This window comes from Ascaphus truei, chromosome 3 (genome assembly GCF_040206685.1).
Source record: "Ascaphus truei isolate aAscTru1 chromosome 3, aAscTru1.hap1, whole genome shotgun sequence".
Taxonomy (NCBI): Eukaryota; Metazoa; Chordata; class Amphibia; order Anura; family Ascaphidae; genus Ascaphus; species Ascaphus truei.
The window spans coordinates 2987770-3005548 of NC_134485.1; the positions used below are offsets into that span (position 1 = coordinate 2987770).

The 17779-nt window shown below is 50.4% G+C and overlaps 1 protein-coding gene across 1 annotated transcript in view; it reads right to left on the reverse strand.

The window, feature by feature from the left end:
• The window catches only part of LOC142490599 (uncharacterized), a 125927-nt gene that overhangs the window by 51713 nt on the left and 56435 nt on the right, over positions 1-17779 (reverse strand). The window contains exons 5-9 of the mRNA XM_075593015.1: positions 13280-13325; positions 10542-10981; positions 9738-9759; positions 8958-9424; positions 453-567 (exon numbers count right to left, since the gene is read on the reverse strand). Coding sequence (XP_075449130.1) covers positions 453-567; positions 8958-9424; positions 9738-9759; positions 10542-10981; positions 13280-13325 — 1090 coding nt within the window. The remainder of the gene's footprint in view (positions 1-452; positions 568-8957; positions 9425-9737; positions 9760-10541; positions 10982-13279; positions 13326-17779) is intronic.

Here is a 17779-nt window from a genome sequence, read left to right on the forward strand (position 1 = left end):
GATCACAGAACACACACACACACATCACACACACACACACACACACACACACACACACACACACACACACACACACACACACAATAAAGATACACATTTCCAACATGAGATCCCACAACGCTCCAATAGCTCAATCTTCTCTCCTGCGGCCAGCACTAGGAACCAGGGCTAACACTTTACTTCCCTGTACAGAATGTTTCTCTTTCTCTAATAAAACCTTTTAAGTGCAGCAGAACCCTTGACACAAAGTGCTTCATTGCGCAGGTGACTTTTCCGTCAGGTGAGATGGGGAGAGGTGGGGGCTTGACGCAGAGTTGGGGAAAGGGAGTTCCAGAGGAAGGGGGGATTAATCCAATGTTCTTCCTTAATACTATGGTAGGGCGTATATTTTCTAAATAACATGTCTGTACTATATACAGTGTATAACCTTTCTGAATTATTACATTAAAAATATGACCACGTGTGATGCACTGTTGGACTATCAGGCTTCAAAGGTGTTAAAGTGAAGATAAACTCACCCAGGAAGTTCTCACTCTTACATGTGGGGTCCGTCGCAGCCAAGAGACCCTGAAACACCAAGAGGAAAATCACTCAGCATCCTCTCACCAAACAGTGTGCTGAACACCAACACAATTATTACAGCAGCTCTCTGCCCCCCCACTCAGCATCCTCTCACCAAACACTGTGCTGAACACCAACACAATTATTACAGCGGCTCTCTGCCCCCCCACTCAGCATCCTCTCACCAAACAGTGTGCTGAACACCAACACAATTATTACAGCGGCTCTCTGCCCCCCCACTCAGCATCCTCTCACCAAACAGTGTGCTGAACACCAACACAATTATTACAGCGGCTCTCTGCCCCCCCACTCAGCATCCTCTCACCAAACAGTGTGCTGAACACCAACACAATTATTACAGCGGCTCTCTGCCCCCCCACTCAGCATCCTCTCACCAAACAGTGTGCTGAACACCAACACAATTATTACAGCGGCTCTCTGCCCCCCCACTCAGCATCCTCTCACCAAACAGTGTGCTGAACACCAACACAATTATTACAGCGGCTCTCTGCCCCCCCACTCAGCATCCTCTCACCAAACAGTGTGCTGAACACCAACACAATTATTACAGCGGCTCTCTGCCCCCCCACTCAGCATCCTCTCACCAAACAGTGTGCTGAACACCAACACAATTATTACAGCGGCTCTCTGCTCTCCCACTCAGCATCCTCTCACCAAACAGTGTGCTGAACACCAACACAATTATTACAGCGGCTCTCTGCCCCCCCACTCAGCATCCTCTCACCAAACAGTGTGCTGAACACCAACACAATTATTACAGCGGCTCTCTGCCCCCCCACTCAGCATCCTCTCACCAAACAGTGTGCTGAACACCAACACAATTATTACAGGCTCTCTGCCCTCCCACTCAGCATCCTCTCACCAAACACTGTGCTGAACACCAACACAATTATTACAGCGGCTCTCTGCCCCCCCACTCAGCATCCTCTCACCAAACAGTGTGCTGAACACCAACACAATTATTACAGGCTCTCTGCACTCCCACTCAGCATCCTCTCACCAAACAGTGTGCTGAACACCAACACAATTATTACAGCGGCTCTCTGCCCCCCCACTCAGCATCCTCTCACCAAACAGTGTGCTGAACACCAACACAATTATTACAGCGGCTCTCTGCCCCCCCACTCAGCATCCTCTCACCAAACAGTGTGCTGAACACCAACACAATTATTACAGCGGCTCTCTGCCCTCCCACTCAGCATCCTCTCACCAAACAGTGTGCTGAACACCAACACAATTATTACAGCGGCTCTCTGCCCCCCACTCAGCATCCTCTCACCAAACAGTGTGCTGAACACCAACACAATTATTACAGCGGCTCTCTGCCCCCCCACTCAGCATCCTCTCACCAAACAGTGTGCTGAACACCAACACAATTATTACAGCGGCTCTCTGCCCCCCCACTCAGCATCCTCTCACCAAACAGTGTGCTGAACACCAACACAATTATTACAGCGGCTCTCTGCCCCCCCACTCAGCATCCTCTCACCAAACAGTGTGCTGATCACCAACACAATTATTACAGCGGCTCTCTGCCCCCCCACTCAGCATCCTCTCACCAAACAGTGTGCTGAACACCAACACAATTATTACAGCGGCTCTCTGCCCCCCCACTCAGCATCCTCTCACCAAACAGTGTGCTGAACACCAACACAATTATTACAGCGGCTCTCTGCCCCCCCACTCAGCATCCTCTCACCAAACAGTGTGCTGATCACCAACACAATTATTACAGCGGCTCTCTGCCCCCCCACTCAGCATCCTCTCACCAAACAGTGTGCTGATCACCAACACAATTATTACAGCGGTTCTCTGCCCCCCCCACTCAGCATCCTCTCACCAAACAGTGTGCTGAACCCCAACACAATTATTACAGCGGTTCTCTGCCCCCCCCCACTCAGCATCCTCTCACCAAACAGTGTGCTGAACCCCAACACAATTATTACAGCGGCTCTCTGCCCCCCCACTCAGCATCCTCTCACCAAACAGTGTGCTGAACACCAACACAATTATTACAGCGGCTCTCTGCCCCCCCCACTCAGCATCCTCTCACCAAACAGTGTGCTGAACACCAACACAATTATTACAGCGGCTCTCTGCCCCCCCACTCAGCATCCTCTCACCAAACAGTGTGCTGAACACCAACACAATTATTACAGCGGCTCTCTGCCCCCCCACTCAGCATCCTCTCACCAAACAGTGTGCTGAACACCAACACAATTATTACAGCGGCTCTCTGCCCCCCCACTCAGCATCCTCTCACCAAACAGTGTGCTGAACACCAACACAATTATTACAGCGGCTCTCTGCCCTCCCACTCAGCATCCTCTCACCAAACAGTGTGCTGAACACCAACACAATTATTACAGCGGCTCTCTGCCCTCCCACTCAGCATCCTCTCACCAAACAGTGTGCTGAACCCCAACACAATTATTACAGCGGCTCTCTGCCCCCCCCACTCAGCATCCTCTCACCAAACAGTGTGCTGAACACCAACACAATTATTACAGCGGCTCTCTGCCCTCCCACTCAGCATCCTCTCACCAAACAGTGTGCTGAACACCAACACAATTATTACAGCGGCTCTCTGCCCCCCCACTCAGCATCCTCTCACCAAACAGTGTGCTGAACACCAACACAATTATTACAGCGGCTCTCTGCCCCCCCACTCAGCATCCTCTCACCAAACAGTGTGCTGAACACCAACACAATTATTACAGCGGCTCTCTGCCCCCCCACTCAGCATCCTCTCACCAAACAGTGTGCTGAACACCAACACAATTATTACAGCGGCTCTCTGCCCCCCCACTCAGCATCCTCTCACCAAACAGTGTGCTGAACACCAACACAATTATTACAGCGGCTCTCTGCCCTCCCACTCAGCATCCTCTCCCCAAACAGTGTGCTGAACCCCAACACAATTATTACAGCGGCTCTCTGCCCCCCCACTCAGCATCCTCTCACCAAACAGTGTGCTGAACACCAACACAATTATTACAGCGGCTCTCTGCCCCCCCACTCAGCATCCTCTCACCAAACAGTGTGCTGAACACCAACACAATTATTACAGCGGCTCTCTGCCCTCCCACTCAGCATCCTCTCACCAAACAGTGTGCTGAACACCAACACAATTATTACAGCGGCTCTCTGCCCCCCCACTCAGCATCCTCTCACCAAACAGTGTGCTGAACACCAACACAATTATTACAGCGGCTCTCTGTCCTCCCACTCAGCATCCTCTCACCAAACAGTGTGCTGAACACCAACACAATTATTACAGCGGCTCTCTGCCCCCCCACTCAGCATCCTCTCACCAAACAGTGTGCTGAACACCAACACAATTATTACAGCGGCTCTCTGCCCCCCCCACTCAGCATCCTCTCACCAAACAGTGTGCTGAACACCAACACAATTATTACAGGCTCTCTGCCCCCCCACTCAGCATCCTCTCACCAAACAGTGTGCTGAACACCAACACAATTATTACAGCGGCTCTCTGCCCCCCCACTCAGCATCCTCTCACCAAACAGTGTGCTGAACACCAACACAATTATTACAGCGGCTCTCTGCCCTCCCACTCAGCATCCTCTCCCCAAACAGTGTGCTGAACCCCAACACAATTATTACAGCGGCTCTCTGCCCACCCACTCAGCATCCTCTCACCAAACAGTGTGCTGAACACCAACACAATTATTACAGGCTCTCTGCCCTCCCACTCAGCATCCTCTCACCAAACAGTGTGCTGAACACCAACACAATTATTACAGGCTCTCTGCCCTCCCACTCAGCATCCTCTCACCAAACAGTGTGCTGAACACCAACACAATTATTACAGCGGCTCTCTGCCCCCCCACTCAGCATCCTCTCACCAAACAGTGTGCTGAACACCAACACAATTATTACAGCGGCTCTCTGCCCTCCCACTCAGCATCCTCTCACCAAACAGTGTGCTGAACACCAACACAATTATTACAGCGGCTCTCTGCCCCCCACTCAGCATCCTCTCACCAAACAGTGTGCTGAACACCAACACAATTATTACAGCGGCTCTCTGCCCCCCCACTCAGCATCCTCTCACCAAACACTGTGCTGAACACCAACACAATTATTACAGCGGCTCTCTGCCCTCCCACTCAGCATCCTCTCCCCAAACAGTGTGCTGAACCCCAACACAATTATTACAGCGGCTCTCTGCCCACCCACTCAGCATCCTCTCACCAAACAGTGTGCTGAACACCAACACAATTATTACAGCGGCTCTCTGCCCCCCCACTCAGCATCCTCTCACCAAACAGTGTGCTGAACACCAACACAATTATTACAGGCTCTCTGCCCTCCCACTCAGCATCCTCTCACCAAACAGTGTGCTGAACACCAACACAATTATTACAGCGGCTCTCTGCCCCCCCACTCAGCATCCTCTCACCAAACAGTGTGCTGAACACCAACACAATTATTACAGCGGCTCTCTGCCCCCCCACTCAGCATCCTCTCACCAAACAGTGTGCTGAACACCAACACAATTATTACAGCGGCTCTCTGCCCCCCCACTCAGCATCCTCTCACCAAACAGTGTGCTGAACACCAACACAATTATTACAGCGGCTCTCTGCCCCCCCACTCAGCATCCTCTCACCAAACAGTGTGCTGAACACCAACACAATTATTACAGCGGCTCTCTGCCCCCCCCACTCAGCATCCTCTCACCAAACAGTGTGCTGAACACCAACACAATTATTACAGCGGCTCTCTGCCCTCCCACTCAGCATCCTCTCACCAAACAGTGTGCTGAACACCAACACAATTATTACAGCGGCTCTCTGCCCCCCCACTCAGCATCCTCTCACCAAACAGTGTGCTGATCACCAACACAATTATTACAGCGGCTCTCTGCCCCCCCACTCAGCATCCTCTCACCAAACAGTGTGCTGAACACCAACACAATTATTACAGCGGCTCTCTGCCCCCCCACTCAGCATCCTCTCACCAAACAGTGTGCTGAACACCAACACAATTATTACAGCGGCTCTCTGCCCCCCCCCCCACTCAGCATCCTCTCACCAAACAGTGTGCTGAACACCAACACAATTATTACAGCGGCTCTCTGCCCCCCACTCAGCATCCTCTCACCAAACAGTGTGCTGAACACCAACACAATTATTACAGCGGCTCTATGCCCCCCCACTCAGCATCCTCTCACCAAACAGTGTGCTGAACACCAACACAATTATTACAGCGGCTCTCTGCCCCCCCACTCAGCATCCTCTCACCAAACAGTGTGCTGAACACCAACACAATTATTACAGCGGCTCTCTGCCCCCCACTCAGCATCCTCTCACCATCACCAAACAGTGTGCTGAACACCAACACAATTATTACAGCGGCTCTCTGCCCCCCCACTCAGCATCCTCTCACCAAACACTGTGCTGAACACCAACACAATTATTACAGGCTCTCTGCCCCCCACTCAGCATCCTCTCACCAAACAGTGTGCTGAACACCAACACAATTATTACAGCGGCTCTCTGCCCCCCACTCAGCATCCTCTCACCAAACACTGTGCTGAACACCAACACAATTATTACAGCGGCTCTCTGCCCCCCCACTCAGCATCCTCTCACCAAACAGTGTGCTGAACACCAACACAATTATTACAGCGGCTCTCTGCCCCCCACTCAGCATCCTCTCACCAAACAGTGTGCTGAACACCAACACAATTATTACAGCGGCTCTCTGCCCCCCACTCAGCATCCTCTCACCAAACAGTGTGCTGAACACCAACACAATTATTACAGCGGCTCTCTGCCCCCCCACTCAGCATCCTCTCACCAAACAGTGTGCTGAACACCAACACAATTATTACAGCGGCTCTCTGCCCCCCACTCAGCATCCTCTCACCAAACAGTGTGCTGAACACCAACACAATTATTACAGCGGCTCTCTGCCCACCCACTCAGCATCCTCTCACCAAACAGTGTGCTGAACACCAACACAATTATTACAGCGGCTCTCTGCCCCCCCACTCAGCATCCTCTCACCAAACAGTGTGCTGAACACCAACACAATTATTACAGCGGCTCTCTGCCCCCCACTCAGCATCCTCTCACCAAACAGTGTGCTGAACACCAACACAATTATTACAGCGGCTCTCTGCCCCCCCACTCAGCATCCTCTCACCAAACAGTGTGCTGAACACCAACACAATTATTACAGCGGCTCTCTGCCCCCCCACTCAGCATCCTCTCACCAAACAGTGTGCTGAACACCAACACAATTATTACAGCGGCTCTCTGCCCCCCACTCAGCATCCTCTCACCAAACAGTGTGCTGAACACCAACACAATTATTACAGCGGCTCTCTGCCCCCCACTCAGCATCCTCTCACCAAACAGTGTGCTGAACACCAACACAATTATTACAGCGGCTCTCTGCCCCCCCACTCAGCATCCTCTCACCAAACAGTGTGCTGAACACCAACACAATTATTACAGCGGCTCTCTGCCCCCCACTCAGCATCCTCTCACCAAACAGTGTGCTGAACACCAACACAATTATTACAGCGGCTCTCTGCCCCCCACTCAGCATCCTCTCACCAAACAGTGTGCTGAACACCAACACAATTATTACAGCGGCTCTCTGCCCCCCACTCAGCATCCTCTCACCAAACAGTGTGCTGAACACCAACACAATTATTACAGCGGCTCTCTGCCCCCCCACTCAGCATCCTCTCACCAAACACGTGTGCTGAACACCAACACAATTATTACAGCGGCTCTCTGCCCTCCCACTCAGCATCCTCTCACCAAACAGTGTGCTGAACACCAACACAATTATTACAGCGGCTCTCTGCCCCCCCACTCAGCATCCTCTCACCAAACAGTGTGCTGAACCCCAACACAAATATTACAGCGGCTCTCTGCCCCCCCACTCAGCATCCTCTCACCAAACACTGTGCTGAACACCAACACAATTATTACAGCGGCTCTCTGCCCCCCCCACTCAGCATCCTCTCACCAAACAGTGTGCTGAACACCAACACAATTATTACAGCGGCTCTCTGCCCCCCACTCAGCATCCTCTCACCAAACAGTGTGCTGAACACCAACACAATTATTACAGCGGCTCTCTGCCCTCCCACTCAGCATCCTCTCACCAAACAGTGTGCTGAACACCAACACAATTATTACAGCGGCTCTCTGCCCCCCCACTCAGCATCCTCTCACCAAACAGTGTGCTGAACACCAACACAATTATTACAGCGGCTCTCTGCCCCCCACTCAGCATCCTCTCACCAAACAGTGTGCTGAACACCAACACAATTATTACAGCGGCTCTCTGCCCCCCCCACTCAGCATCCTCTCACCAAACAGTGTGCTGAACACCAACACAATTATTACAGCGGCTCTCTGCCCCCCCACTCAGCATCCTCTCACCAAACAGTGTGCTGAACACCAACACAATTATTACAGCGGCTCTCTGCCCCCCCACTCAGCATCCTCTCACCAAACAGTGTGCTGAACACCAACACAATTATTACAGCGGCTCTCTGCCCTCCCACTCAGCATCCTCTCACCAAACAGTGTGCTGAACACCAACACAATTATTACAGCGGCTCTCTGCCCTCCCACTCAGCATCCTCTCACCAAACAGTGTGCTGAACACCAACACAATTATTACAGCGGCTCTCTGCCCCCCCACTCAGCATCCTCTCACCAAACAGTGTGCTGAACACCAACACAATTATTACAGCGGCTCTCTGCCCTCCCACTCAGCATCCTCTCACCAAACAGTGTGCTGAACACCAACACAATTATTACAGCGGCTCTCTGCCCCCCACTCAGCATCCTCTCACCAAACAGTGTGCTGAACACCAACACAATTATTACAGCGGCTCTCTGCCCTCCCACTCAGCATCCTCTCACCAAACAGTGTGCTGAACACCAACACAATTATTACAGCGGCTCTCTGCCCCCCCCACTCAGCATCCTCTCACCAAACAGTGTGCTGAACACCAACACAATTATTACAGCGGCTCTCTGCCCTCCCACTCAGACTGAACTCCTCCAGGTCAGATGTGTTTCCTCTTGACCCCTGAGATTGAAGATGTGACTGACAGAGAACACCGCAGCAGCAGGGTGACCTGGTAGGGACGGACTTTGTGAGTACACACGCTCAATGTTGGGACCGGGAGCTGTAGGTGTGTTGCTCACTGCGCCTCTCCACAGACTCCCGTATATTATAGCATCTATTCGTGTGGTTATTGTGCTTAGTTTTGATGTATACCTGCACTTTATTACAATAAACACCTGGAAGGCCCCAGCTGGATTGTACTCTGGGTAAATGTGTGTACAAGGGATTAACACAACAGGCCGTACCTCCTCCTCCTCCGTGTGCACCTTCTGGTGTTTGACCATCTCAGACCTCCAGCGAAACCCTTTGCCGCAGTCAGTGCACTGGAAGGGCCTCTCCCCGGTGTGTGTCTTCAGGTGCGTGGTGAGGTGCTGCCGCTGCACGAAGCTCTTGCCGCACTGCGCGCACTGGTAGGGCCGCTCCCCGGTGTGGATGCGCTCGTGGATGAGCAGGGACGTGTGCCTGCGGAAGCTTTTCCCGCAGACGTTGCAGATGTACGAGCGCTCGTCCGTGTGCGCTCGCTGGTGAGTGCGCAGCGTTCGCTTGTTCGCGAAGCTCTTGCCGCAATCCGGGCAGTTGTGGTTGCGCTCCCCTTTCTGCGCCCGCTGCCGCAGTAGCAGCCGTGCCCGCTTCCCCAGGGCTTTGCCTTTCTCAACCGCAGCCAAGGGGCCCCTCTCCCCGCGTTTGGAACGGCGCTTCCTCCCGGTGGTCTCTGCGAGGGGGACGGGGATCAGGTTATTCACACTATTGAGCATAACGTGGAACGGGGACTGTTCTGAAATCCCCCAATCCCACATTCATCTTCGTTATTGATCGCTTCATATAAAGTAAATATACTCTATGCAGACCCCATTATTTGGGGAGCGAAGGAGGAACCCTGATCCAGTGTGTCTCAGTGTGAGACTGCGGTGGTCCAACACCTGGAGATTACCACCCCCCCCCCCCCCAACGCACTGCACTGAAAAACAACACACCCCTCATCTCCATGCAGCGAACAAGCAGAAATCAGCGGGAAGGCGTCTTACCTTTTTGCCCATCTTCAGAGTTCTAAAAAACAGATGAAACAACTGGTTAAACACCCTTAAATAAAGGTGCCTGCACCCCCTCCGAGGACTCTAACCTTTGTGTTATAGCTGTAGTATCCCATATGTATATGCTCCTATCTGCTGGGGATGGACAGACAAGGCTTCCCATTTTCTATGCAAGAAATAATGGGGTTGGTGCCTAAAGTTTTAATGAATATATTAAGATTTAAAATAAATAAATATATATATATATTTTAAGAGTACATTGGTGTTTACACCAGAGTTTTGTTTTCTGCCCATTATGAAAGCATTTTAATTTACGTAGATTGTTTTATGTAACTTGGAGTGAGATGAGTCTACATATTTGAGAACAGGCTTTGAAAGCTCTCACACTAATGCCGCTTCCCATGACAGAGAGAAAAGTTACTGTATTAAAATCTCAGCAACAACCTTTCCCTTTTAAAGGTTCAGCGACCGTGGCCTCATGAAGCTGCACCTGTACCAAAATCTATGTCTGAGGCCTTAAAAGGAACATAATGTACACAAGCTTTCAGGACCTCACTGATAACCTTTCCAGAATTACTTAAGCAGCAAAGCAGGAAGCAAATATTCTACACAGAAGGATGTGGTGGAGAGTGAAAACTACAAAAAACACTCATTAAACGCCCAATAAAAGGCCTCACAACCTACATTGGCGCTATTGTCGCCGGGACCAATACAGCGTCTGTAACTCAGCACTACAAAAGGATAACATACACAATTCTAACTGAGTAACCTTCCTGCCTCTCCTCTCCCTGTATGTACCTCTTCCTCATGGACCTTCTGGTGTTTGGCCAGCTCGGATCTCCAGCGATAGCTCTTCCCGCAGACGTCGCAGGGGAAGGGCTTCTCCCCAGTGTGAGTTCTCTTGTGAGTGGTGAGATGCTGTTGTTGAACGAAGCTCTTGCCGCACTGCATGCACTTGTAGGGCCTCTCCCCGGTGTGGATGCGCTCATGGATGAGCAGGGATGTGTGCCTGCGGAAGCACTTCCCACAGACGTTGCAAATGTACGACCTCTCTCCGAGGTGAGCTCTCAGATGCGCCTTCAGTGTCCGCTTGTTGTAAAAGACCTTCCCGCATTCCGCACAGGCGTGTGCCTTGTCTGTTTTGGGGTTGCGGGGACGTCCCAAAGCACGAGGCCGTTTACCGGGACCTCTACCCTTTGCCTGGGGATTTCTGGGCTGACGTTCTGAACCTGCTTCTCCTGGACAGAAATGGAATAATAGGGTTATTGAAGGAACACGTCCATACAATGCATACATATTTATTTGTTTCCATACAAAGAAAGATGCCAATAATATAAACAAACATAAAACCAAATCTACTTGTATAACCGACACTCTAAAAGTAGCAACACCATTCCCGTGGCCTCACTAAAATGTCCTGGGTGTATGCTACATTACAGCATGTCCCTGTGCACTTACATCAGTATATTAGTTAGTCTATACACAAATTACAATGGATACATTTCAATGAGCGATCGTATACAGGATGCACTGCAGTCCTCGGACTACAGAATATATACAGTGGTGTGAAAAAGGAAGTACACCATCTTTGAATTCCATGGTTTTACATATCAGGACATAATAACAATCATCTGTTCCTTAGCAGGTCTTAAAATTAGGTAAATACAGCCTCAGATGAACAACAACACGACATATTACACTGTCATGATTTAACAAAAATAAAGCCAAAATGGAGAAGCTGTGTGAAAAACTAAGTACACATTATGATTTAATAGCTTGTAGAACCACCTTTAGCAGCAATAACTTGAAGTAATCGTTTTCTGTATGACTTTATCAGTCTCTCACATCGTTGTGGAGGAATTTTGTCCCACTCTTCTTTACAACGTTGCTTCAGTTCATTTAGGTTTGTGGGCATTTGCTTATGCACAGCTCTCTTAAGGTTCAGCCACAGCATTTCAATCGGGTTGAGGTCTGGACTTTGACTGGGCCATTGCAACACCTTGATTCTTTTCTTTTTCAGCCATTCTGTTGTAGATTTGCTGGTGTGCTTGGGATCATTGTCCTGTTGCATGACCCAATTTCGGCCAAGCTTTAGCTGTCGGACAGATGGCCTCACATTTGACTCTAGGATACTTTGCTATACAGAAGAGCTCATGGTCGACTCAATGACTGTAGGTTCCCAGGTCTGTGGCTGCAAAACAATCCCAAATCCTCACCCCTCCACCACAGTGCTTGACAGTTGGTATGAGTTGTTTGTTCTGATATGCTGTGTTTGGTTTTTGCCAAACGTGAAGCTGTGCATTATGGCCAAACATCTCCACTTTGTTCTGTCCAAAGGACATTGTTCCAAAAGTCTTGTGGTTTGTTCAGATGCAACTTTGCAAACCTAAGCCGTGCTGCCATGTTCTTTTTAGAGATTAGAGGCTTTCTCCTGGCAATCCTTCCAAACAAACCATACTTGTGTAGTCTTTTTTCTAATTGTACTGTCATGAACTTTAACATTTAACATGCTGAGGCCTGTAGAGTCTGAGATGTAACTCTTGGGTATTTTGCAATTTCTCTGAGCATTGCACGGTCTGACCTTGGGGTGAATTTGCTGGGACGTCCACTCCTGGGAAGATTGGCAACTGTCTTGACTGTTTTCCACTTTTGAATAATCTTTCTCACTGTAGAATGATGGACTTTAAATTGTTTGGAAATGGCCTTATAACCCTTCCCAGATTGATGGGCAGTAACAATTGCTTCTCTAAGATCATTGCTGATGTCTTTCCTCCTTGGCATTGGGTTAACACACACAACTGAATGCTCCAGACCAGCAAACTGCTAAAACTTCGGCTTTTATAGAAGTGGTCACACTTGCTGATGATCAATTAATCAAGGGCATTTGATTAGCCGCACCTGTCTGCTACTTGGTATCTTAATTCCTATGGAAGCAGTAAGGGTGTACTTAGTTTTTCACACATGGCTTCTCCATTTTGGCTTTATTTTTGTTAAATATATCATGACACAGTGCAATATGTCATGTGTTGTTGTTGTTCATCTGAGGCTGTATTTACCTAATTTTAAGACCTGCTAAGGAACAGATGATTGTTATTATGTCCTGATATGTAAAACCATAGAATTCAAAGAGGGTGTACTTTCTTTTTCACACCACTGTACATACTGTGCATAATCAGACAGTAGATGGAGCAGCAGGTATCCCATATAGTTGATCTGGAGATATGAGGGCCTGTGTTGGACATGTATGGAAAATAAGCCAAACATTTTGCACATACAATATTAACCACTTCAGTGCTACGGGGGGTTGCAGAAGCTTGCATTGCGGGAAGTGGGTGACTTCGGACCCTATATATCTTCCGCTTTAACACCTTCACAGCAAGCAACAAGATTCCTTATGTTAATTCCCAATTCCAGGAATGCTGTATACAGGGCCGTTTTCATGTCACACTAGCGGTATGCGCTAATAACCGTTAGCTCCAGTAACAGGAGAGATCTGGTCTCCGTACCTAGTGTTTCAGAATGAATGTCCTTCTCACCTGTGTCAGAGTCTCCTCTCTCCTCCTTGGCTGAATTCTCTGCCACCTGAAACCCAAACAAAAGAGCTTTATGCCAACTACAGACAGAACGGAGTGTGTGGGTACATGTGCACAGACAGAACGGGGCACCTGGACACCACGCATGCGTGTGGGTACATGTGCACAGACAGAACAGAGCGCCTGAACACCACACATGCGTGTGGGTACATGTGCACAGACAGAACAGAGCGCCTGAACACCACACATGCGTGTGGGTACATGTGCACAGACAGAACAGAGCGCCTGAACACCACGCATGCGTGTGGGTACATGTGCACAGACAGAACAGAGCGCCTGAACACCACGCATGCGTGTGGGTACATGTGCACAGACAGAACAGAGCGCCTGAACACCACACATGCGTGTGGGTACATGTGCACAGACAGAACAGAGCGCCTGAACACCACGCATGCGTGTGGGTACATGTGCACAGACAGAACAGAGCGCCTGAACACCACGCATGCGTGTGGGTACATGTGCACAGACAGAACGGAGCACCTGGACACCACGCATGCGTGTGAGTATATGTGCACCAGACAGAACGGGGCACCTGAACACCACGCATGCGTGTGAGTATATGTGCACCAGACAGAACGGGGCACCTGAACACCACGCATGCATGTGGGTATATGTGCACCTGAACACCATGCATGCGTGAGTATATGTGCACCAGACAGAACGGAGCACCTGAACATCATGCATGCGTGTGGGTACATGTGCAGACAGAACGGAGCACCTGAACACCACGCATGCGTGTGGGTACATGAGCACCAGACAGAACGGAGCACCTGAACACCATGCATGCGTGAGAATATGTGCACCCGACAGAACGGGGCACCTGAACATCATGCATGTGTGTGAGTATATGTGCAGCAGACAGAACGAGGCACCTGAACACCATGCATGCGTGTGAGTATATGTGCACCTGAACACCACGCATGCGTGTGAGTATATGTGCACCAGACAGAACGGGGCACCTTAACATCATGCATGCGTGTTTATATGTGCAGCAGACAGAACGGGGCACCTGAACATCATGCATGCGTGTGTATATGTGCAGCAGACAGAACGGGGCACCTGAACATCATGCATGCGTGAGTATATGTGCACCAGACAGATCGGGGCACCTGAACATCATGCATGCGTGTGGGTACATGTGCAGACAGAACGGAGCACCTGAACACCACGCATGCGTGTGGGTACATGAGCACCAGACAGAACGGAGCACCTGAACACCATGCATGCGTGAGAATATGTGCACCCGACAGAACGGGGCACCTGAACATCATGCATGTGTGTGAGTATATGTGCAGCAGACAGAACGAGGCACCTGAACACCATGCATGCGTGTGAGTATATGTGCACCTGAACACCACGCATGCGTGTGAGTATATGTGCACCAGACAGAACGGGGCACCTTAACATCATGCATGCGTGTTTATATGTGCAGCAGACAGAACGGGGCACCTGAACATCATGCATGCGTGTGTATATGTGCAGCAGACAGAACGGGGCACCTGAACACCATGCATGCGTGTGTATATGTGCAGCAGACAGGAAAATGAAAGGTTAGGAAGAGGAGTTCCCTGCCCAGTAGAGCATGCAGTGGTAGGATGGGAGACTTGCACAGACAGTAGCCATTACAGTGGCTTACAGTACCGGCCCAAGATTGCTAGTAAGTGCAAGTAAGAGTTGTGGGGATATATAGAAATGCTGCATGAATGAATGAATGCTTCTGAGGTGCATGACAATCTATTCCTATCCCCCATATCCTCCTCCTAATGCTTCAGATGCAAAGGTCTTCTACCTGCTGTCCTTTGCTTGCACTCTACGTCTTGGAGATCCGCGTTCCAAAAACACGGGGGTGTGCAAACTGGGAGAATGCCCGCGGGGACGCGGGGGTTTACAGAGGCCCCGCGCGCTTCCCGAATGCACTTAAATTAAGTGCCGGGGAACCGGCGAAGGCCTCTGTAAACTTCACTTACCTTGGTTCAGGCGGCTTCTGGAGACGCGTCGCCATGGCAACGCAGCGGCATGTGACATCACGTTGCTATGGTAACGTGACGGTATGATGCCCACAACGTCGGAACCAAGGTAACGGGGGGGGGAGGGGGGAGAGATTGTGCTCCCCTGTCTAAGAGCTCCAGTGCAGATCTCACTAACGATTTGTAGTGGGACATTACCAGCGTCCTGTCTCTGCTGGTCACACCCCTCCGTACACAGCCCACCCTCCTATCTGCCGTTCCTCTGCTCTGTCAGTGCGTGCGCCACAGCGCGGCGCTCGTTTCCTGCATCCGAGCCATCTGAAAGACTTCAGGCAACTCACGACAGGGGAGGCGTGGCGTGGGCGCCCCCATGAGGTCACGCGGCTGGTTTGCCCTTATTGGCGTGGCCAACGCGCCCAAAATCTCGCCTTTTGGCAAAGGTGATCGCGCATCGCGCTTTCTGCAGGCGCGCGCAGTGACTGGGGCCGGTCCCATAGAAGGCCGTATCATGTTGGCGTCGCGCACCCAGCAGCGAGCAGTGGGGACGGGGCCTTACATTGCTACTTGAAGATTATCATTAACCCCTGTAGACAAAATAGCTAGAATGATGTATTCTGCTGCAGAATTTCTGTGCCCATGTACAGAATGATGCACTGAAGTGTGGTTATCACACGGACCTTCCTCAGGGACCTGACACCAGCACTGTCCCATAGGTTTGGGAGATCTGTAAACATACAGATTCAGCGCCAAACCTCCTGCAACGTCACCAATACAGGAACCGGATATACACACAGCTCAGTAAGAATGTGGCTTTAACAATATTCACATAGCCATTGAGGTGAAAGGAGAGTACAGACACTGAGGGTAACAGACACTATTTTATATTGTGCCTTTAACCACAATTTCAACAAATACAATACACACACAAACACACAATACAACACACACATAGTACAACACACACACAGTACAACACACACACAGTACAACACACACACAGTACAACACACACACAGTACAACACACACACAGTACAACACACACACACACACACACACAATACAACACACACACACACACACAATACAACACACACACACACACACATACAACACACACACACACACACATACAACACACACTCACAATACAACACACACACACACACACACAAATACAACACACACACACACACACACACACACACACACACACACACACACACACACACACACACACACACACAATACAACACACACACACACACAATACAACACACACACACACACACAATACAACACACACACACACACACAATACAACACACACATACACACACACACACACACACACACAATACAACACACACATACACACACACACACACACACACACACACACACACACACACACACACAATACAACACACAATACAACACACACATACACACACACACACACACACACAATACAACACACACACAATACAACACACACACACACAATACAACACAACACACACAATACAACACAACACACACAATACAACACATTTTTAAAACTCAGGAGTCAGCCAAAATTTTTAGGGCACAGGTTTTAGCCACTGTTGGCTATGTGAGTCAATGTGTATGTGTCACACAGATGTGAGCATACACGCACACACACGGTTTCACACTGACAGACAAAACACACACACAGAGGCAGAGAGACACACACAGAGGCAGAGAGACACACACAGAGGCAGAGAGACACGCACAGAGGCAGAGAGACACACACAGAGGCAGAGAGACACATACACAAACTCCTTCCCACCCTACAGACACAAGTTAAGGTGAAAACCACGGAAGGCTCCCTACCGCAGGGTCCCCCTCTCATGCCTCGCTCTTGTACCCCTCTCGCTCCAGCGCTGTCATTCCCAGGAGCAAGGCGCAAGGGAAGACAGCGCGGGAGTGAGGCGCGAGCGAGGCATGAGACAGAGCGCGCAAGTGAGGCATGAGACCGCGCGCGAGCGAGGGGCAACGGGGGGTGGGGGGGGGGGAGAACAGGGACAGTGCGGGAGCGAGGCATGAGGGGGGGCAGTGCGGGAGCAAGGCATGAGGGATGGGGCAATGTGGGGGCGAGGCGCGAGGGGGGACAGCGCGGGTACCAGAGGGGACAGCGTGGGAGTGTAACTGCACAGGAGCAGGGCACAAGAGGGGGACAGTGCAAGAGCGCAAGGGGAAAGACACTGGCGTACTTGAATTTTGAAGCCTTACATGCCATGCAACGCCATGGCGAGCAAGGCCTCAAAATCCAAACATGGACTACAACGAAAAGCAACGGCCCTCATTCTCCGGAGGCTGTGGTGTCCCGAGCATGACCGTGTTCAGGAAGAAGCCGAGGGTGCTAAGAATCCCCCAGAGATTAAACAAACAATGTCATTTAAACCTCAATCTGGCTACCTACACCTGCCGGACTCTCTCCAGTGAAGCGGCAC